Genomic DNA, 23,160 nt, shown 5'->3' with positions numbered 1-23,160 from the left:
TGAGGATAAGCTTTTGAGAGTCTGTTTATTTTTCAGCATCCATACCCCAGTTTACCAATTCCCCCACAATGGTGATCATGGTGGGTTTACCAGCTCGAGGCAAGACCTATATCTCCACGAAGCTCACACGATATCTCAACTGGATAGGAACACCAACTAAAGGTATGTCTCTGAAAGCCTTTGTTCAACAACCCCATAAAAGCTACTGGCTGAAAACCTTACTTAGGTAGAAGGCCAAAGTCCTCAATACCAGAAACTCCCCATCATTATTATTACCAGCATTAGGACTACTGCTACCACTATTACTACATTCTTATACATTTTATAACTTCTTGAGCACATACTTTGTGCCCAACACCACTCTAGGTGCTAAGCATAGGAAAACTAGTATTAAGATTAAATGTCTTCTCTCAAGAAGTTCCATGACCTCAAAACAATCCTGAGTAACATACTATTTTTATTGCCATTACTATTATTGCCATACCAATATTACTACTTTTATTAGCATTACCACTTCTTCACCATTTCATAGCTGAGGAAATTAAGGCCCAAGGAGTGAAGTGCCTTGTCTAAAGGCATATAGCCAGTTACAGAACCAAGATATGAACCCAGGTCTATTTGATTCTAAGCCTGATATTCACTGTGCCAAGTCTAATGCATGATTCTACTGATTGGAAGAGAAAAGAATCCCATGTTAGCCCTATAGTCTCCTTTTCTCCATTCTTTTTGTCTCCTTCTTTTCCTTGTTAATCTCAACATCCTGTCTCTCTGCCCCACTTCCCTCTATCTCTCCCCCTCTTCCTTCCTCTCCCCAATTTTTGTTTCTTTTTCCCATTTCTTCTTTCCGTTCATCTATGTTCTCTTTATCTAATTCACTGGTGAAGAGTTTCCCAATGGTTTTCCATGTGCCCAAACTCCTGCTAGGCAGTGGGGATACAAAACTGGTTGAGACTCACACCCTGTCCTTGAGGAGTTCTGAGTCTAGCTGGGATGTATAAGAATACCTCATATCATCTAGGAATTCTAGAGCAGGAGCAGGGTGCTGTATGAAATCACAAAGGGATTTGCCAACTGGAAGGCAAGGAAAGCTTCCTACATAGGATATGTTTGAGCTGAGTCTTGTGGGAGGAATAAGACATTGGCAGAAGGGAAGGAGAGAAGGAGCGGCTCTCATGGAGGACTGCAAGCTCTCAGGAAAATCTGCTGAGTGTAGAGGCACATGGGACACTGGCAGATGGGTTTCTGCCTTAAGGGCCCCATCATGGGTTCTGATTCCCCTGCTTTCTATCTTCTTCACTCCACTCAATTCTCTCAAAGGCCTCCAGAGTCATATTTCAAAGCACAAAGCTGAACATGCCTGTGGCCTCCAAAGGTCCCCTTGGCCTGCAGGTTTAAATCCAAGCTCCTTACCCTGTTGTTCAAGGCCCTCCAAAATTGGCCCCTTCCAGCATCTCAGGCCTCAGCTATAGTGGATGACTCACCATCCTCCAAACATGCTCTTCCTTCTGCCAATGCCGTACTCTTGCTCAAGCTGTTCCTCTACCTGGAATGCCTTTGTTCCTGACTCCCGCTGCCCGTATCTGCCTGTAAAAGGTGCCTACCCTAAAAAGCCTGGTTCAAATGGTGAAACCTTTTCAGATCGTTCCAAGTACAATTAGTCTTTCCTTCCCTCTCACTGTCTTCCATGGCTTCATATTGTCTTTGTCAGAGCATTGAACAAACTCTGTGGGAGCTCTCCATTTACTGGTTTACTCACTGTCTTACCTGTTGGACTGTGAGTGCCTTAAAGGCCCCATCATGAAGATCGGGCTAATCCCTGAGACCCAGAGCTCATATCCTGCTTCACAGAGTAGGAGCCAAAAAGTATTTGTTAGATGAGTGAATGAAATATTAACTCTTTGGCTGCTTGTCTTCTTTCTCCTCCTTTCCTTCCCTCCTCTCTAGTTTTTCATCATTGCAAGCGGGAAAGTATGGCCTAGAGATTTAGATTTAGAATCTTCCTCATAATATAGAAAAATAAAATAACTTTGGACTAGAAGTCAGGAGGTCCAGTCTATATCTGTCACCAACTCACTCACTGTTTGACCCTTGGTGATTAATTTTACTCCCTAGATCTCCATTTCTTCATCTTTCCACTGGAGTAGGGCATTTTAAGGATTGGCATTTATGATAAAGTAGAATAATGGAAAGACCACCAGCTATGGAGCCAAATAGACCTGGGTTTGATCTCAGATATCCACAGATAGGAAATAACTTACACTGTGTAAGTTATTTCCTATCTCTGAACTTTCAGTTTCCTCATTTATCAAATGGTAATAGTGATCTCTACTTTGCAGGGCTGTTGTGAGGAATAAATAAACTGGTAGTCATAATTTGAAGTTTTAAAAGCACATTTTGTAGCTACAAATTATACCTTCTTCTACCTCTGAGGTCCCTCCCAGAAAGGACATTTTTTTGGCCACTGGGATCTTCCCAACCTCTTCACTGGCACTCCCTGCTTTCAGTGTTTAATTTAGGCCAGTATCGACGAGAGGCAGTGAGCTACAAGAACTATGAATTCTTTCTTCCAGACAACATGGAAGCCCTGCAAATCAGGAAGTAAGTACCCAATATTTTAGGAACCTGTACTGTCTCGTGGCTGAAAGGCCCTTGTTCGGATACTGGGGGAGTAGGGCAGAATAATCTGGACCAGAAAGGAGGCCCTCTAGACTCTCAAACAGTAGTTGGAACAGCCCTTCCATTTTCCTGCCCAAATCCTGTTTCTGGTCAAGAATAATCTGGACCAGAAAGGAGGCCTTCTAGACTCTCAAACAGTAGTTGGAACAGCCCTTCCATTTTCCTGCCCAAATCCTGTTTCTGGTCATAACCGTCCACTTATCAAGAGCCTTTAATGGTCTTCTACTTCTGACAGGAGAGAGTAGAAACTTCTCAGCTTAGCATTTGAGGCACGAATCTCAATACCTTGGCCTACTCTAGTTTCTGTAGTCTCATCAGTTCAACCTCAAGGTCTCTCTGCACTACAAGACTCTGAGTACTTGCAGAATAGAGCCTGGGCCTTATGCCCTCATTATGGAACCTGGCAGTGAGTAATCACTAAAGAGATTTTTGCTGAAAGCATAAATACATTGCCACTGTCATGCCTGTGTATTCCCATGCCAGGAATGCCTTTTACTTCACAGACCACATGCTCTACTTGGGTCCATAAAACAGTTCAGCTTGAGTTCCACTAGCTCAAGGGTTGGAGCCCTTAATATTATGGCTTCTGTCATTGCTCAGCTTTTCCTGACTGTGTCACTTTATACCTGCCCGTAAACCGTGTAAGCTGTGCACACATAGCCACTTTCAACTGTTTGACCCCTCTGTGCTTAGCACGGTGTCTAAAGCGTAGGGCACCCTGTGCAGATGTTCAATACATGATAAGTTAGTCTAAGACATGAGAGATGGTACAGAAGATACTGCAGACAATGAGAGAGAAATCCATCCTGGGGGATAAGGGTTGCCTCTTTTTCTTTCCTGGTCTATTTCAGGCAGTGCGCCCTGGCAGCCCTGAAGGATGTTCACAACTATCTCAGCCATGAGGAAGGTCATGTTGCGGTAAAGAAATTTTTTATTTTTTCCTTGGGTAACTACTGGGAAGGGAATTAGCTAATATGTACTGAACATTTACCAATGTGTACAGAACATTATGTTCTGAGTATTTGCATATATTAATAATTTAATTTTATGCGCCCCCCCTTGAGATAGGTGTTGTTATTATGCCCCAATTCAGAGCCCAGAAGAATGGTTCACAGAGACATTAAATAATTTCCCAAGGTGGTACAACGTATACCTGGCAGGGCCAGAAATGGAATCCAGGTTGCATAGCTTCAGAATCCCCGCTCTTAACCACTATACACTACCAGTCTACCCCCAATAATTCAGCAGGACTATATTAGAATTTAAAACTGCAGTACAAACAGTTTTGAGTTATAGAGACTTACCTAAATATCTAGTCAATATTTTGACTAGGATTTGCAAATTATAAAAGGGGAGGAGATTCTCAAATATGCAAATGGTCCAATCTCAGGTGCTGAGGATAGGGAATTGTTTCCTGTTTTTGAGGACTTCTAAAGTGATAAGGAAGGAAGAAGCTTCAGCTAGGAATTGAGAGAACCAGTTCTAGCTCTGCTCTGTCAGCAACTCTCGGTGACTTTGGTCAAGCCAAGTTCTTCTAGGCCTCAGTTACCTCACCTATAAAATGACCCTAATAAAAACCCACAATTTCCTCTTGCCTTATTACACTCACAGGGTAGCATACATTTCTGGACAGACCATAAGGGCCCAATATGTGCTTGTGAAATTGTCATAAGCCAATCATGAATCCTTCCTATCCTTCAAGACCTTGTTCAAGTTCTACCTCCATATGGAAGCCCTCCACTTAGCACAGGGATGGGCAAAGAGTAGGTGTTCTGTTAGCACCAGATTCAGAGTAAGCCAATCTCATTACCTGCCTCTAGGTTTTTGATGCCACCAACACTACCAGAGAACGACGGTCACTGATCCTGCAGTTTGCAAAAGAACATGGTTACAAGGTATGGTAACACTCCAACTCTTATCTAGAGCCTATTTCTCCAGCACAAACCCCAAAGAAAGGCAAACCAGGGGACTCAGAGCAGCCAAATCCACAACCATAAGCTCAACATTTTAATTTGGTTCTCTAACTTTCCAGGATATAGTCAGAAGCAGCAAAGCAGAACAAGAAAGGAGGGGTGCCACATTAGGCAATGGAAGATGACTGCAGACAGGCTGGCTATGGGGAAAGAGTGGAGAGAGTCACTACAAAAAACTTATATAAGACCTAAACCCAGTAAAGATATAAAACAACAGTCTGGGGTCATTCAATTTAGAGCCAATCTGCCTCATGAAACTCAGAAGCCTGAAAGTACCACTGTATGAGAGCATTACGTTGTCAGAGATGCCCCTGGAGATGACTTAGAGCCATTGAAAAGGAGTAAAGCTATGTTCAGCTCCTACCAAACATAATTTCCTGCTGGAAATCTCTTTTCTGTTTCTTTTATAGGTGTTTTTCATTGAATCCATTTGTAATGACCCTGGCATAATTGCAGAAAACATCAGGGTAAGGACCACCAGTTACTTTTCCACTTTGCTCTGCCTTAGGCTTAGATCATGCCTAAGGCAGAGGTGAGATTATGCCTAAGGCAACTCCAAGAGATTAAAGAAAGTATTCCTCCCTGATCTTCTCCTCTGAGTTTTCATAGGAAGCATTCCCTAACCATCCTGGCTTACAATGACTCTATTAATTTTAATGAAGCCAACATATATAGTGCCCTTTGTATGCTCCAGATATCAAACTTGACTGTCATTAATTTTCACAACAAAACTGCATATTAGAGATTATTTCCATGTTAGAGAGAGGAAACTGAGGTTCCAAAAGGATAAATGAATTGTCAAAGATTCATACAGACAAAGGGATGGAAGTGGTACTGGACCTCAGGCTTGGCTGTCTGCCTCAAAAGCCTACATTTTTTATTCTGCCCCAAAATTCATACCAGAACTATCACTGCTCTTAGATTCTAGACATGTGGTCTAGAACTAGGACATTTACCACCTTTTGTTGTTCCCTACTTCATCAAATTACTGGAGCTCAAGAACAGAAGAGACCTTAAGGGTAATTTTCTTCTACCCTCCATCAGATACTTGAAATCTTACCTAAATGTATATCTAGATTTTCTTTTTATACCTGCAATGACAAGGGGCCCATTGCTTTCAACAAATGCGGTCCAGTCAAGCTGGAATCTGCCTCCCTGTAATTTTTATTAATCGGTCATTTTTTTAACTTTTTGGGACATACAGCATGTCCATTTCCTCCCTTCCTTCTTCATCTTCCCATCTATCTATCTATCTATTGATTCAATAGAAATTAGCTATATACCTGGGCTTGGCCATTCTGGGCATTAGAGACATATATATGGATAGTGGAGAGTCCTTCCCTTGAGCGCACAGTCTAGTAAGGAAGACTGGCAAGTATATATACAGAACTCTGAGAACTGAGGTGATATGAGGGAACAGAGGAACTTTGGGAAGACAGTGCTGAGGGCCTAACTTTGCATGGGGGCAGAAATCAGGGAAGCCTTCCTAATGGAGGTAAAATTAAAATGAATGGTACCTTGAAGAACACATAGGAATTTGGTGGGTGAAGAATGGAAAATAAGGATATAAGCATATACTAAGTATGGCATCTCCGGAGAACTATAAGTAGCTTAAATTGGCTAAAGCCAAATGTGTGGAGGAATAAGGGAGCCATGGGAGATAAGGATGAAGAAATAATTTGGGGCCCAATCATGACAAGCCATGAGCCACCTGCTAAAATAATTCACACTTTTTTCTAAAAGGTATGACAAAATGTAGAAGGGCTTTAGGCAGGAGAATACTTTGGCCAGATGTTCATATTGGAAATACCCTTCTGGCTGCCAGTATGGTGAACACATTAGAACTAAAAAGAATATAGAGAAAGTAATTGGGCACAAAGCTATAGTGAGCACAAGCAAGAAAGAATGGATATTTAGAGGAGATGATAGAGTGGAGAGGATTTGGTACCTGCTAAGAGGTGAGGGATGATAGAAAGACAGACATCTAGGATGACTCCCAGGTTCCATTTAGGATCATATGACTGGGTAGGTGATAGTGCCAGTACCTGAGATGAGGACTGTGGGAGGAGACGTGGGTATTGGTGGATTAGGAGAGGCCAGTCTTCAGAAATCCAAAGACAGCACGTCATAATCTCCCGGTAAACACTTGATACATGTAAGCCATAATGACCCCTGGCCAAGATCTCTAGTTCCTCTTCTTCAGCCATTTCTCATATCACAATTTCTGGTCCTCTTATAAATGTTCTTCTTTTATAAGCAGTGTATGCTCTGGGACTGAGTATAATGTAACAGGCCTTGTTTGAGATTAGGAATGAGGAGTCACACAACCAGCTTCTTTTCAATTGGCTGATTTTTGTAAACTTGGGCAAGATGTGTTCTCCAGGTCTCAATTTCCTCATCTTTATAATGAGGCATCTTGTACTCAATGGTCTCTAAGGGAACTTCCAAAGAAAACCATCTGTCTCCCAATGTCTCCCTTGATACCTCTGTTCTCCCTGCTCCCAGCAAGTGAAACTTGGCAGCCCTGATTATGTAGACTGTGACCGGGAAAAGGTTCTGGAAGACTTTCTAAAGAGAATTGAGTGCTATGAGGTCAACTACCAACCCTTGGATGAGGAACTGGACAGGTAAGAGCCAGCACCCCAAAGTCAAGGTCTAGATCTTTCACCCAGTTTTGATATCCTGTAGAACCTAGAGTAAATATCCTCCCTTGCTGGGCCTCAACTTCTCTATCTGTAATATCAGGAAACTGAACTTGATGATCTTTCTTCAAGGATCCTTTCAGCTCTGATTCCTTGATGTGTAAGGTGTTCCTAAGATGACTAAAATAGTGCTTTCCTGAGCAATATGAAAAGTTCAGGACCCTGGGAACAAATGCCCCCCTCCTGTGGGTGTTGCGATTATTATTACAAAAGTGTTCTTCACACGTGAATGACACTTCAGTTTCCAAACATGTTTACCTTCTTTCTTACATTTAATCCTCTAGGACTCCTGTAAAGGAGGCTGAGATAAGTCTTATGATCATAAAATTTCAAGAAAAAGAAATTGAGTCTTAGAGAGTTGAAATTACTTTCCCAAGCTCCCACCACAAGGGGTAGAGCTAGGATTCTAATTACATGTTCTGTCTCCTAGTCATGTCTCTTTTCACAACACTCCCATGTCTCATCAATCAACAAGTATTTGGACCCTTTGGGCTGTGGTATATGTAGGGGGTATAAATAGGGGCAAAAGAGGTGGGTTCTATCCTCGGGTAGCTTCTATAGTGCTTTGACATATGAGAAGACCCATAAAAAAAAAAACAAGAAATGTTCTGTCATCATACCAACTAAAGATAGGAGAGAGCAGATGTGAGTTTTAGATGTAGAATGTTCCCAGAACCCTACTCTCTTTGAAAATGTATTATGATGAGAAGAGACCCCAAGTGAGAAGTATAAAGAGGCTTCAAATGGTCATCACCACTCTAAGAAATCTAAAGAGTGGCCTTACCCAACTGAAGTACCAAGAAATGAGCACTGTTACTGCCCCACTCTTTAGATGGAGGAACTGAGACCCAGATCAAGTCAAAGTCTTACCTTGGGCTACACAATGAATGAGTCAGTAGCACAATATATACTCGAACCCATATCCCAGTTGTGCAGATTGTTCATTGTACAGGCACCCTGGTCAAGGGTACACTCGCTTCTCTCACCAAGATGTGTGCTGAAGTAGGGCTGTGTGACCCTGAGGAAAGTACGGCTTTTTAAAATTATCACAAAGGCACAACATGGGCTAACAGCATATGGTGAAAGGAGCCTGAAGGCCGGGGTGAAGGGTGTAAGTGAACGAACGGCATTGACAAAGCCCCAGCCCTGGGCCTAGACCCTGCAGTTGCTAGGTTGCTGTTTGATGAATTAGTTTGGACCAGGAGAAGACAGATCTAGAAGGTCAGCTTTATGTCATCATTTCTCCATCAACAGACATTTACAGTCTATGCATCAGGTCCCAGCCCTGAACGTGGAATCAAAAGAGGAAAGAGCTGTCCCTGATTTGACAGAATGTCCAGTTAGTTGGAGAAGACAATGAGTACACAGTTGGTCACAACTCTGGTGACAGTAAACCAACTGGGCTGTAGGAACATGGGACCCAGTCCAGCTTAGAGGAAGAAGGTCTAAACGAGCTGGATTACCCAATAGGCAGACTACACTGAGGTTACTAGCAAGATAAGGGCTACCAAACTAAGGAAAAAAAACTATCTTAAAAACTTTTATTTATTTATTTATTTTTAATTTTTGAGACAGAGTCCCGCTCTGTCACCCAGGCTGGGGTGCAGTTGCATGATCTCAGCTCACTGCAACCTCTGCCTCCTGGGTTCAAGCAATTCTCCTGTCTCAGCCTCCTGAGTAGCTGGGACTACAGGTGCCCGCCACCGTACCTGGCTAATTTTTGTATTTTTATTAGAGATAGGGTTTCACCATGTTGGCCAGGCTGGTCTCGAACTCCTGACCTCAAATGATCTGCCCGCCTTGGCCTCCCAAAGTGCTGGGATTACAGGCATGAGCCACCGCACCCAGCTGGCTTAAAGGCTTTTATAATATTGGCTATTTCAAAAACAGCATCAAGGTAGTCAAAGTGGAAAAATATAAAACCAGAACTTGGGAGGACCTCCCCATATTCTGTAGTTTATAATTTTTATTTTAAATAAAAATTTAAAAATTTTTTAAAAAATTTTTAAATAAAATTAAAAGTTTGGATGAGGGTAGGCATTAGCTACTCTACTATTTTTGGTGTGGAACACCTCTAAATGACTTCACACGATCCTGGTCTCAAAAAAGAGAGTGAATATGCCGGCTCTTGAGGTATAAATGCATAGCAGCTCAACTTTGGAAATCGGGCAAAGAGAATAGCACTTTGTAAGTGCCTAGTTAAATCTGAACAAGAGTAGAGAAATACAGAAAATATTCCAAGAGTAATAGCAAAGGTATGAAGACAAGAATGAAACAGAGAAGATATGGGTATGGGCATGGGACCATAAAGTGAGGCCAACTGGGCTCAGTGTGAGAAGGCAAAACCAGAAGATCAGACTAAGTTGAGGAATTTGGAAGCTCCTAGAGCCTCAAAGGACCTAGTATTAGGAACAGACAGTAGCCAGGCAACAAGTTTACATCAGATATTTTCTATCCCTAGGCTCTGAGGGTTCTAGAAGAAATGATTGGAGAGGGGAGCATTCTGGGGTTCTTCCTCCCAAGAAGATGGCCTTGGAGAAATCACTTTCTCTATGCCTCAGTTTCTTCATCTTTGAAACAGAGGTGATAATCTCTGCTCTGTAGCAATATTATGAGGATTCATGCGCTTAAAAGTTCCCACTCCCTGCCAGATGCACAGAAAGTGTTCAACAAATACAAGTGCCCTGTGGAAGCCATTAGGCACAGATGGGCATGATGAGTGTGGTGCAGCCATAAAGGGCTTCTCTAGGAAGATCTAGGGAGAGGCTTTCTGAAACCAAACCTATCAGCAACCTTACCTGCCTGGAGTTAGTGCAGTGCAGCTCTTTCCATTCATTTGGTTTTGTTACCATGCAACCAGGGCTGCTGGTGTCACCCCATTGCCCCAGCCTTCCACTCCTCTTCCCAGGGATTTCTCTGAACTCTGTACAGGCCAACAGCTAAAGGATTTAATGCCTGGTACAGCGTAGGCCTCAGAAGTCTTGCTCCATGTTTCTAGTCTTCTGATTAGTCAGTGCCTATACTCCACCCTTCAGCTTCTACACAAACAGGTGGTTGAACAGTTTAAGTATCATTCAGTATATAGGTATTAGTTCATGACAGAGCACAGAATTGAGGATACAGTAAGGAACTTGGGACAAGGACCACAAGTTCCCCAATGATGTTGTGGACCACCTCTGTATCCCCATGCCCCACTACTTGGCACACCTTAGAGGGAGTGACTATTTATGGAATGAATGTTGAGCACTGATCATGTGTTTCCAAGTATTTGTTCCTGACTGGCCAGAGAGCTCCCAAAGCACAGACAGTGGGTCTCCATGCCAAGCACAATGCCTAGAACAGAGGAGTATGTTTGGAGTATGTTTGTTGACTGCATAGCAAATAGGAAAATAACCCAGGCCAACCCCACTTCTGAGTGAGGAGAGAAACACACACAGGCACAGACACGCATATGCACACAGATGCAATCTGGTATCTGTGTGTAGAGTATAAAAGACAATATGTAGCAGAGGCAAAAAAAAAAAAAAAGAGGAGTGAAGAGCTCAACTCAGGATCAGAAAGGGTAGGGGAGTGAACAAGTCAGGAGCTGCCAGTAAGACATTGGAGCTAGCCAGGGATGCAAAGGATACTGCTTCTCTCTATGTTAGGGGTGTGAACCACAGAAGAGAGAACCCAGCTGCCTGTAATAGGATGAGTGAAGGTGAAAAGGCAGTTTGGCTCAAGTTGAGGCTGAAGGAAGGAGACAGGGGGAAATGGTAGCATGCAATGAGCTCCTTTGGGTGGCCAATAACCAAGTCTCTAGGACAGGTACTCGGTACAGGGCAAGGCATGGCATCACATTAGGTGACAGCTGGGTTGTGGAAGAGGTTTGAAAGGGTGTGTGGTTCGGGGTTTCTCTCGGGGTCAACCCTACCACCATTAGCCCCTGAGCTGCCCTTGCTCCTGCTTGGGTCTGGCCCAGCCACCTGTCCTACATCAAGATCTTCGACGTGGGCACACGCTACATGGTGAACCGAGTGCAGGATCACATCCAGAGCCGCACAGTCTACTACCTCATGAATATCCATGTCACACCTCGCTCCATCTACCTATGCCGACATGGTGAGAGTGAACTCAACATCAGAGGCCGCATCGGAGGTGACTCTGGCCTCTCAGTTCGCGGCAAGCAGGTAGGGTGGGCCACACACACCCAGATGGGTTGGCTGGGCTGTCCTAGGTGGGCTGCAGGTGTAGTGGTGGCCACATTCTGGGTCCTGAGGTGGGATGACCCAGGGATGGGGTAGAAGCAGATTCCATCACTCCTGCTCTTCCACCCATCAGCTGCTCAGTCTCGACCCAGCCGCCGAATGGCTCCCAATGCCACCTGTTCTGCAGGTCTAAGAGCTTGGCCCTGGCACCCAAGGCCTGCCCAAAGCCAGCTGCTCCATGACAGTGACTCCCTTGTCCCTGCCTGACTGGTCGCCTCATCTTTCTCACGAGTCTGTGCCTTTGCTAGTGCAGCTTCCCCACCTGGTCTACCCTCTTCTGTCTCCTCTGTCAGTGGGTGACTGTCAGTGGCACAGACAGCTGCCCTGAGAGACCCACCCTTGAATCACTCTTCTTCCCAATTCTGCCCTCCCGGCCTTACCCCAACGCAGGTGTCACACTGGCAGCCCCTGTCCCCACTCATGACAGTGTCCTTCCTGCCCTCCCCACTCCCTTCCAAGGCCCAGCACCTGCTCCAGGAAGCCCTCCCCATCCTCTCCTCCCTCCCAGGCAGGTTGCCATGCCCTGGGCTCCAGCTCTCCCAGTTCTGGCCTATGTGTGGCTCTCCTGGCCTAAGTATCTTCTCCCCAGCCCAGCACAGTGACCTACTGGCTGGTTGCTGGCTGAATACAGGGATCCATTTCCACAGCATTTGGCCCTGTGCCTGGGCTTATTAGCACAGGTATTGTTCCTGCTGGCAGGACCGCTTGGGGATGGAACAGGTGGGAAATGAAGTGCAGGAAGGACAGTTGTTGTCATAATTGTCATTTATTGGACACCTATGCACAGTCACGGTGCCATCTGCTTCGGCATATGTGGCTCATTTCATCTTCACCACAGGTCTGTGGGGTGGGCATTCCTGCCACAAGTTTATGGATGAAGAAGCAGAGAGCAGCCCCAGGGCAGGCGGCCAGGATGAGACAGAGCCAGGACTGAAAGCCGGGCCTACTGGCCTGCCCTCAGCTCCCCCACTGGAGATGGGGGGAGGGGGGTGCCCCAGGCAAGGCACTATCCTGGATGGCCACACCCTGGTGTCTCCCTTTCTGTTACCTCCAGACTGACAGCCTCCCCTCGAGGTAGACGCTGACCTGTGACTCCCTCATGTCCCACTCCTCAGAGCAGAGTCAGAGGCTGCTGGAGGTGTGACCCCAGCCCATGGCAGCCCCTGCAGCCAGGGCCCTCTTGGGTGGAGCCAGCCCGGCCTTGCCCACACAGCTCGGAGCCCAGCTAGACACGTGGCCGTCTCCACAGGGCATGCCTCCCTGCACACAAACCTGTGTGTGTGTGCATGCACACAGCTGGCGCCACCTTGACGCTTCTCACAGAGCACCAGGCCCAGTTTACAAAGCACCTCCCCGTCAAGGTAGCTCTCACTTGTGCAGCACCCACTGTGTACCAGGCTGTGGTCTGGGTGCTCCCCATCCACTCTCTAAAGTGCAGCCCCCAGACAGCAGGCCAGGTGAGACAATGCTCTTTGGATATGAGGCCAGAGAGGGGCAGGGATGTGTCCGAGGGCACAAGGGACCATGTAAGGGAGCTGAGGGAGTTTAACCTACGGCTCATAACTCCCTGTCAAGGGCTCCTTCCACCAGAGCACGCTGACTCCTGACTCAGGTCCATAATGAAATGTATGTATGAAACGCCTATAGCTGCATATAGAAATGTGTGCCTGGACCTATGCACCCGTGCAGATGTTCCTAATACATGCCGTCAGCGGTTAACAACACGCCTATACACAGAGGAGGAAATCACTAGCTCCTCTGGGCTCCCACAGCCCTTTATGGTTCCCCTCGGTGCTGCCAGTGTTTCCCTCACTGAACTGGCCATGTCTTGAGAACAAGAACACCCCAGCACCCAGCACAGGGCCACGAACACTCAATACATGTGTGAGTGCCCTTAGAACCTGGGTACCAGGAACCCTGCTTAAGCAATAAGTGTTCACAGTGTCAAAAAGTAATGTCTCCCAAATCCCACAACCCCTACTTCCAGTCCATACTCTGGGTAACCCCAAACCTAGAATTGTTTGCCCTTATTGTCTAGAGTCCGCTTTCAGTGCCTACATGGGCCTATCCTAGAGTCTGTCCACTTGAGGTCAGGCCATATCACACGACCAAGGGGTTGCTGTTTGTGGAGCATGGGGATCAGTGGAGGTGGAAATGTGGACAGAACTTGGTCATGTGACTTGGTTATCCACAAGCATGTACTAAAGGCACATAGAAGTGCAGGATAGAGCCAGAAATGGAGAGATAGACTGTGCATGGAGTGCCTCCATTGGTACTCTTGTCCCAGGCTCCACAAATGTTAGAGGTGGGCCTGTTTGAATGAATGAATAACCAAGTAGGGGCTTCGGTGAGCAATCGTCAAATAAGCGCTCTCTCTCTCTCTCTCTCTCTCTCTCTCTGTCATGCTCTTTTCTATTCCCTTGGCCCACCATCACATTGGAAAGAGTATGGCTTTTTATAAGTTTGGAACATTTAAACTCTTTGCTCTGCTTGTTCATCACCACTCAATTTGTGGCAGATCTGAGCTTGTTCTGATGGCCACCCTGCTCTCTCTCACCTCTCCTTTTCCCCTTCTCTCCTCCTCTGCATCCCCACACCCTAGTATGCCTATGCCCTGGCCAACTTCATTCAGTCCCAGGGCATCAGCTCCCTGAAGGTGTGGACCAGTCACATGAAGAGGACCATCCAGACAGCTGAGGCCCTGGGTGTCCCCTATGAGCAGTGGAAGGCCCTGAATGAGATTGATGCGGTGAGATGCAAGGGGTGAATCTCCTGTGTGTGGGGGTGACTTGAGTCCGGGATTATCCCCTGGGTTGCCTCTGCTCCAGCCCCTATGGGGAGCCTAATTAATTCAACAAACTTTTTTGACAACTAGCCATGTGCTAGAACTTATTCTATGTCTTGGGGATCCAGTGAAGGCCAGAATAGACAAAGTCTCTGCCCTCATCCTAAAGACAGACAGTAAATAGGACATTACATCTCAGTGTGACAAAGGGCTATGAGAGGAGAAGTAGAAGGGATTATGGAGGATCAGAGGGTTAGGGTGCTCCTGACTCAACTTGGTGCTGGGGAATTTACAAGGAAAGCTTCCTGGAGGAAGCTAGAGGTGATATAAGGAGATGAAATGGTCTGGGGAGTGGGGAAATAAATTTAATTCAGAGACAGAAAATAACTCATGTGAAGACCCAGAGATGAGAAGAGAGCATGGCAATTTCAGGGAATTGAAGGAAAGAATAGCACAGAGGCTGGGACAGCAATAGTGAGATCTGAAGAAAAGGGAGATGAGGCTAGAAAGGAAGCCAGGCCACCAGGCTTTATAGTTCATGTTGAGGGATTCAAATGCTGCCCAAACAACAATGAGATGCCATTGATGGGGTCCACATCAAGTAGGAGTAATCTGAATGTGTTGCACATTTTTAAAGAAAGCCCACTCTGGGCATGTGTGGAAACTTGGTGGGAGGAAGGCCAGAATGAACAAGTAGACCAGTAAGAAGTTGACTTCATTAGTCTGGCAAGAGGTGGGGGCATGTTGAACCAGAGTAGTGGTATCGGAGATGGAATGAAGAAGGACTCTGGGAATGTTTCAAAGGTGGAATCAGGCCAGGTGCAGTGGCTCATGCCTGTAATCCCAGCACTTTGGGAGGGCTAGGTGGGAGGATCACTTGAGCCCAGGAGTTGGAGACCAGCCTGAGCAACATAGTAAAACCCCGTCTCTACAAACAATTTAAAAATTAGCTGGGTGCAGTGGTGCATGCCTGTGACCCCAGCTACTCAGGAGGCTGAGATAGGAGGATTGTTTAAGCCTGGGAGGTTGAGGCTGCAGTGAGCTGTGATCATGCCACTGCACTCCAGCCTGAGTGACAATCAAGGCCCTGTCTCAAAAAAAAAAAAATTAAGGTGGAATCAGCAGGGCTTGCTGGTGCACTGGCTGTAAGAGATGAGGAAGAGGGAGACGTGAAGGACCCAACCCTGGTGGTATAGCAATCTCTCTTCAGGGTCAGGTTCTTCCATGAGCTCTTTGAGAAAGGAGCTGTTTCCTCTCCATTGTTCACCTGCACTGTAGGTACAATGGCACTGGGCAGCAGTGCACAGGTTATGATTGTTAGGCGTCAACATAAAAGCTTCACCACTTGTGTAAATAACTTGCATGTGGGTAGGTTAACTTACCTGCCTGCTAGATATGCCTCTATAGAAACAGACATATATGTGTGTGTACATTCATACATATGTGTATATAAATATAGAGGTACAGAAATACACATAGTTAGAAAAGGGCTATACAGCATTGTTCTGTATACCACATACATTTGCTGTAAAATATATGCAAGCAAATATGAAATTTCTTCATCATAAGTTTGGTGGCTTCTTATTTCTGGCCCACATGTGGTATAAACATTTATTGAACCCCTCCTTGTTTCAGGTTCTGGAGTGATGCTGGAGGTGGAAATTGATCCAATTCATTCCTGTCTTCACTGAATTTTCAGGCTAAATAGGGTAGACAGAGGAATAAACAGAGAAATAGAGAACAGCATGTGTGATACAGGCTCTGATAGGTAAGACTATGGGTGCATAGACTTTGGGGCAGGACACCTAACTCAGCCAAGATCTACCTGGAAGAAGTGACACCTAGCTGAAGCCTCAGGTTTGAGTAACAGTGAACCAAGTAGAAAGGATCAAGAATGACATTCCAGGCAGACAGACAGGGATAGGGAACTTCATAAACAAAGAGGGTATTGTATGTGTGCGGAAATGCTAAGGTTGTAGTAGTACAAATGGAGAGGGAGGAAAAAAGGAATCGATTTGAGAGAGCTTTAGGAGGTGGAATCTCAGGAATTGGCTATGAGGGGTGAGTGAGGAAGAAGCAAGAATTTAGGATGAAGATAAAGCAAGAATTTACGTTTCTGGTTTACTTTCCATGAGTAATAAAATATTGATACTTCATTCTAATGATTGAGTCTTTAAAATGTCCCTTGTGCATTCTGTACTAGTATCTTTTACTTACATTTTTCCAATATTCAAAACACTTCTATGAAGTAGTTCTAATTCTCCACATTTTGCAGATAAGGAAAGTAAAATTCAGAGAGGTTAAGCAATTTGACTCAATAAGGAGTCAATGACCATTTCCATAGGCAACAGGCTCCTAGTACTCCTCAGAATAGAAAGTTGAAGCCAATCTTGAACGACCTTGTGTACCCAGTAGGGTGCACTTTCTTCCATGGGCAGTGTGGGTTGGAGAAGTTTCACACTGCAGAGATGTTTGTGGGTTGGGGTAGGGGTTCACTTCCTCACCCCTGATGGGGGCATGGTAGATGGGCCCAATAGACAACAACCAGAGGCCACTGGCCCCCTACAGGGAGATTTAATTGGAATCCACATACCCAGAAGGAAACCTTAGAAACCCAACATCACTTTCCACCACCAGCAGCAGTCACCTCACCTCTGGGAGTTTCTCAGTAGACTTGGAATCTCTCATAAGCTCCTTAGGAACTCATTCTCTGAGTACTCAATTCCTTTTTTGAGTGAGGAGAGTGTATCTCCCCCAAATCCACTCTGAAACCATTAGGAATTTATTAATTTTTCCTGTCTGAGATGTCTATGGATGCCTGTTTATCTGCCAGAGTTCCCAAAGTAGAGGTCTTCAGACACAGGCACACAGATACTCTCACATATACACCAGAGACATAATGAGGGACATATACATTAACAGACACACATGCCACAGATACACTGAGACCTGCATGGAAAGACCACATGGACACATTCTCAGATGCTTAGACACCCTATACACACACATACACACACACACGCAAGCACACAACATATGCTGAGACAAATACACAAACACAAGGCATAAGTCCTTAAACATACCACAAGTACATATCATAAGCATGCTGCACACAGACTTGTAAACACAGCCACAAATCCTTATGCCCATATATTTATAAAAATACATACTTATATGTATAATGTACACCTACAGACCTATCTGTACAATCATAGAAAAACCTCATACACTCAGCCTGAACACATCTATTCACATACACTCACTGTCACATCTACACAGCCACACACCTCATACACACACACACACACACACACACGCATACACACTTATGGACAACAGGCACAAACCCAGAGCTGTGTTCACAGAGACCCAGGTGCTCATGTGCTACTGTTTCACAATCATCGAAGAATTATGGCAAAGACTCTGTGGAATTTCATCTTGTGAATACTTTCGCCCCCAAATACTTTTTCTCAGGGTGTCTGTGAGGAGATGACCTATGAAGAAATCCAGGAACATTACCCTGAAGAATTTGCACTGCGAGACCAAGATAAATATCGCTACCGCTATCCCAAGGGAGAGGTAAGGTTTGGGGGGTGGCCTAATGCCTAGGACTACTCCCCGTGTCTTCATTGCAACTGCTAGGATCCCACAATTGTCTAGACAGCTTTAGAAACAGAGTAAGCATATCTTGCAGCAGCTGCCATCCCACAAGGCACATGATTATCTGGCCCTTGGTTGTTTTAGATTCTTGGCTATAGGCAATAGATCCATCCCTTTCTTTTAAAAGCTACATAATTTTCTTGCTTATTCTCTTTCTGCTTCAGAAGTGCTCACTTTATCCTGGACCTTGTCTCTGGTATCCTTTCATGAAGACGCTTTAAATAGTTCAACATACTCTGATTTCCTGATATTTTGTTGCCAAGTTGTCTGAAGCTCCAGCCTCTCTGGGCAGTTGGCATTGTCCCAAGGGACAATGGCTAATAATTTAATCAACTTCTTTGCCACTACATGAACCAGACCATCAGTTCCCTATCCCCATATGAGATGAATGCTCATTGCTTTTGATCAAGCCTCCACTTAGCCAGTTCCACATTTTAGAGCATTTATTAGTCATACTTTATTTCTGATATAAATTGCTGGGAAAAGTTATTAGAAAAGAAGGACATCTGGGAGGATAAAACAATAGATATTCTATTCAGTTATACAACACTTTCACATTTTTAATCTTCACCCACAGAGATGACATTATAAAATTCATCTTAATTTGCCCTCATTTTCCTTTAGGTATTTAGAGGCTATGTTATTAGAGGTATACAAAATTAAAGCAATTATATCTTCTCAGTGAATTGCACATTTTATTATTACATAGTGACCAAACCTCTTTCTCCTCGATAATCCTTTTTGCCTAAAAACGTATTTTATCTGATATTAATATAGCTGTACAAGATTCAGTGACTTCTGGTGACTGCTTACCTAGTTCACTTTTAGCTATTCATTTACTTTCAACTTCTCTGTGTATCTTTGTTTTGTGTCTCTTATAAACAGCTTATAGTTGGGTTTCGTTGTTTTTAATCCAAACTGAAAATATGTGTCTTTTGAATGGTAAGTTTGGTATATTTACTTTTATTGTAATTACTAACTTTTTTAGTTTATTACTATTATCTTGTCTTGAGCTCTCTGCTTAGTTTTTTCTCTTTTCCTGCCCTCTTTAGGATTGATAAAGTTTTTATATCCATATTTAAGTTACATAATTTGTTTCCATTCATTTAGAGATTACCCTTAACATTTTAAAAATTTTTCATCGTGATTCTTTCAGTTTTTAGTCGATATCTCAATAAGGATGTAAGGTCAAAATGTATTTCAAAATCACTCATAATAATTTTTTGCTGAGTGCTATTATGCAACCAACTTGAATCCTTAACATTTTAATATTCATTATTAACAAAATCTAAAATCAATATCTCTACCCTCTACCTAAACAACAGAAGAACTTTAAAACCCTGGCCATTGTGTCTCCTAATTTACATGTTAATTGTTTGTATTTTAGGTCAAACTTGGTCTTAACCCCCAAGTGAATTATTACTGTTGTTGTTATTATTGTATGCAGTCAATGTTTATTTAGATTTAACCACATGCTTACCAATTCCTCTGATCATTCTTGCCCCTTGCACCTCAAATCTTCCCTCTGAGTTCATTTTCCATCTTTCTTTTTTATATTTATTTATTTTTTATTTTATTTATTTATTTATTTATTTTTTGAGACGGAGTCTTGCACTTTCGCCCAGGCTGGAGTGCAGTGGCCCCATCTCGGCTCACTGCAAGCTCTACCTCCCAGGTTCACACCATTCTCCTGCCTCAGCCTCCCGAGTAGCTGGGACTACAGGCGCCTGCCACCACACCTGGCTAATTTTTTGTATTTTTAGTAGAGACGGGGTATCACTGTGTTAGCCAGGATGGTCTCCATCTCCTGACCTCATGATCCACCAACCTCGGCCTCCCAAAGTGCTAGGATTACAGGCGTGAGCCACCGCGCCCGGCCTTCCATCTTTCTTTAGAAGCTTTTTTAGTGAGTAAACACACCCTTCTTTTTGTCTAAAAATGTCTTGGTAGGAGGGGGTCCTCAATCCTAGTGATGCTTGGCTGGGTAAAAACTCTAGGTTGACAGTTGTTTTCTCTCAGCACTTTGAAAGTATTACCCTCACTGTCTTCTGGCTTCTACTGTGGCTAGGAAATCTGCTGTCAGTCTAGTTTTCTTTCCTCTCTGGCTACTTTTAAGGTTTTTGTATCATTGTTGCTTTAAAGTTTCCCTCTAATATGTCTAGATGATAATTTCTTTTCATTTATTAATGTATAGCTTGGGATTAGTGAGACTTCCTGAATCTGAGGACTGGGATTCTTCTTCAAGTCTGGAAAACTCTCAGACAATTTATCTTTAAAAATTCATCTCTCACATTCTATTATCTTCTTCTGGAAATACAATTGGATATATGTTACTCCTGCCTCTATTCTTCATGTCTCCTAACTTTTCCTTCCTATTTTCTATCTCTTTGTATCTTTTGCTGCATCCTGAGTAATTTCTTCAGCTTTATCTTCCAGTCACTATTTAAGTAGTATCCAATATGCTCCTTACCCCATACACTGAGTTTTCAATTTTAATGACTATTTTTTATTTCTGAAATTCCATTTAGTTATTTTTCAAATCTACATTGTATATTTGATGGAATCTTGTTTCTTCCTTACATTTTTTATTCCACCTTTTATTTCTTTAAAAGTTTCAAACATATTTATTTTATATTGTGGCATCCCTTATCTTAAGTTTTTAGGGTTCTCTTCTTGTTTCTGCTTATTCTCACTCATAGTAGTTTATTTCCTTGTGTGTTATATGAGCTCCAGCTTGGCAAGAATTTATCTATGGAAATCTCACGCAGCCTGAGTTGAGAGAATCCAGAGAGATTTCATTTTGCTTCTTCTAAGCAGTCCTGGGAGCTAACGACTTGGGATCACTTTTTATTAAACTCTCAGCATAACATTCTTCAAACCAAATGGATAGTGTAGTTCTGAATCACCAGCCCACCTGAGGGAAGTCTGGTGGTTATAAATTCTTACAGGATTTTTTTTATTATAATTTAAGTTTTAGGGTACATGTGCACAATGTGCAAGTTACATATATATACATGTGCCATGCTGGTGTGTGCACCTATTAAATCGTCATTTACATTAGGTATATCTCCAAATGCTATTCCTCCCCCCTTCCCCCACCCCACAACAGGCCCCGGGGTGTGATGTTCCCCTTCCTGTGTCCAAGTGTTCTCATTGTTCAATTCCCACCTATGAGCGAGAATATGCGGTGTTTGGTTTTTTGTCCTTGAGATAGTTTGCTGAGAATGATGGTTTCCAGCTTCATCCATGTCCCTACAAAGGACATGAATTCATCATTTTTTATGGCTGCGTAGTATTTCATGGTGTATATGTGCCACATTTTCTTAATCCAGTCTATCATTGTTGGACATTTGGGTTGGTTCCAAGTCTTTGCTATTGTGAATAGTGCCACAGTAAACATACATGTGCATGTGTCTTTATAGCAGCATAACATATAATCCTTTGGGTATATACCCAGTAATGGGATGGCTGGGTCAAATGGTATTTCTAGTTCTAGATCCCTGAGGAATCGCCACACTGACTTCCACAATGGTTGAACTAGTTTCCAGTCCCACCAACAGTGTAAAAGTGTTCCTATTTCTCCAGATCTTCTCCAAGACATGGTGTTTCCTGATTTTATATTGATCACCATTCTAACTGGTGTGAGATGGTATCTCATTGTGGTTTTGATTTGCATTTCTCTGATGGACAGTGATGATGAGCAATTTTTCATGTGTCTTTTGGCTGCATAAATGTCTGCTTTTGAGAAGTGTCTATTCATATCCTTCACCCACTTTTTGATGGGGTTGTTTGTTTTTTTCTTGTAAATTTGTTTCAGTTCTTTGTACATTCTGGATATTAGCCCTTTGTCAGATGAGTAGATTGCAAAAATTTTCTCCCATTCTGTAGGTTGCCTGTTCACTCTGATGGTAGTTTCTTTTGCTGTGCAGAAGCTCTTGAGTTTAATTAGATCCCATTTGTCTGTTTTGGATTTTGTTGCCATTGCTTTTGGTGTTTTAGACATGAAGTCCTTGCCCATGCCTATGTCCTGAACAGTATTGCCTAGGTTTTCTTCTAGGGTTTTTATGGTTTTAGGTTTAACGTTTAAGTCTTTCATCCATCTTGAATTAATTTTTGAATAAGGTGTAAGGAAGGGGTCCAGTTTCAGCTTTCTACATATGGCTAGCCAGTTTTCCCAGCACCGTTTATTAAATAGGGAATCCTTTCCCCATTGCTTGTTTTTCTCAGGTTTGTCAAAGATCAGATAGTTGTAGATATGTGGCATTATTTCTGAAGGCTCTGTTCTGTTCCATTGGTCTATATCTCTGTTTTGGTACCAGTACCATGCTGTTTTGGTTACTGTAGCCTTGTAGTATAGTTTGAAGTCAGGTAGCATGATGCCTCCAGCTTTGTTCTTTTGACTTAGGATTGACTTGGCAATGCGGGCTCTTTTTTGGTTCCATATGAACTTTAAAGTAGTTTTCTCCAATTCTGTGAAGAAAGTCATTGGTAGCTTGATGGGGATGGCATTGAATCTATAAATTACCTTGGGCAGTATGGCCATCTTCACGATATTGATTCTTCCTACCCATGAGCATGGAATGTTCTTCCATTTGTTTGTATCCTCTTTTATTTCATTGAGCAGTGGTTTGTAGTTTTCCTTGAAGAGGTCCTTCACATCCCTTGTAAGTTGGATTCCTTGGTATTTTATTCTCTTTGAAGCATTTGTGAATGGGAGTTCACTCAGGATTTGGGTCTCTCTTTGTCTGTTTTTGGTGTAAAGAATGCTTGTGACTTTTGCACATTGATTTTGTATCCTGAGACTTTGCTGAAGTTGCTTATCAGCTTAAGGAGATTTTGGGCTGAGACGATGGGGTTTTCTAAATATACAATCATGTCATCTGCAAACAGGGACAATTTGACTTCCTCTTTTCCTAACTGAATGCCCTTTATTTCTTTCTCCTGCCTGACTGCCCTGGCCAGAACTTCCAACACTATGTTGAATAGGAGTGGTGAAAGAGGGCATCCCCATCTTGTGCCAGTTTTCAAAGGGAATGCTTCCAGTTTTTGCCCATTCAGTATGATATTGGCTGTGGGTTTGTCATAAATAGCTCTTATTATTTTGAGATACGTCCCAT

The 23,160-nt window shown here is 43.5% G+C and overlaps 1 protein-coding gene across 3 annotated transcripts in view; it reads left to right on the top strand.

The window, feature by feature from the left end:
• PFKFB1 (6-phosphofructo-2-kinase/fructose-2,6-biphosphatase 1) overlaps window positions 1–23,160 on the top strand; it is a 64,225-nt gene that overhangs the window by 33,515 nt on the left and 7,550 nt on the right. For 2 of the 3 annotated variants that reach the window (XM_055376450.1, XM_004064236.5), the window contains exons 2-10: window positions 37–162; window positions 2,505–2,598; window positions 3,528–3,594; window positions 4,497–4,571; window positions 5,060–5,116; window positions 7,155–7,276; window positions 11,313–11,520; window positions 14,201–14,347; window positions 17,858–17,962. In XM_055376450.1, the coding sequence (XP_055232425.1) occupies window positions 37–162; window positions 2,505–2,598; window positions 3,528–3,594; window positions 4,497–4,571; window positions 5,060–5,116; window positions 7,155–7,276; window positions 11,313–11,520; window positions 14,201–14,347; window positions 17,858–17,962 (1,001 nt within the window). The remainder of the gene's footprint in view (window positions 1–36; window positions 163–2,504; window positions 2,599–3,527; window positions 3,595–4,496; window positions 4,572–5,059; window positions 5,117–7,154; window positions 7,277–11,312; window positions 11,521–14,200; window positions 14,348–17,857; window positions 17,963–23,160) is intronic. The other variant, XM_055376449.2, reaches the window with a different exon arrangement.

The sequence above is a fragment of the Gorilla gorilla genome, chromosome X, assembly GCF_029281585.2.
Source record: "Gorilla gorilla gorilla isolate KB3781 chromosome X, NHGRI_mGorGor1-v2.1_pri, whole genome shotgun sequence".
Classification (NCBI taxonomy): Eukaryota; Metazoa; Chordata; class Mammalia; order Primates; family Hominidae; genus Gorilla; species Gorilla gorilla.
The sequence above is the reverse complement of the archived record's forward strand: the minus strand, read 5'-3'. Positions and strand labels throughout refer to the sequence as shown.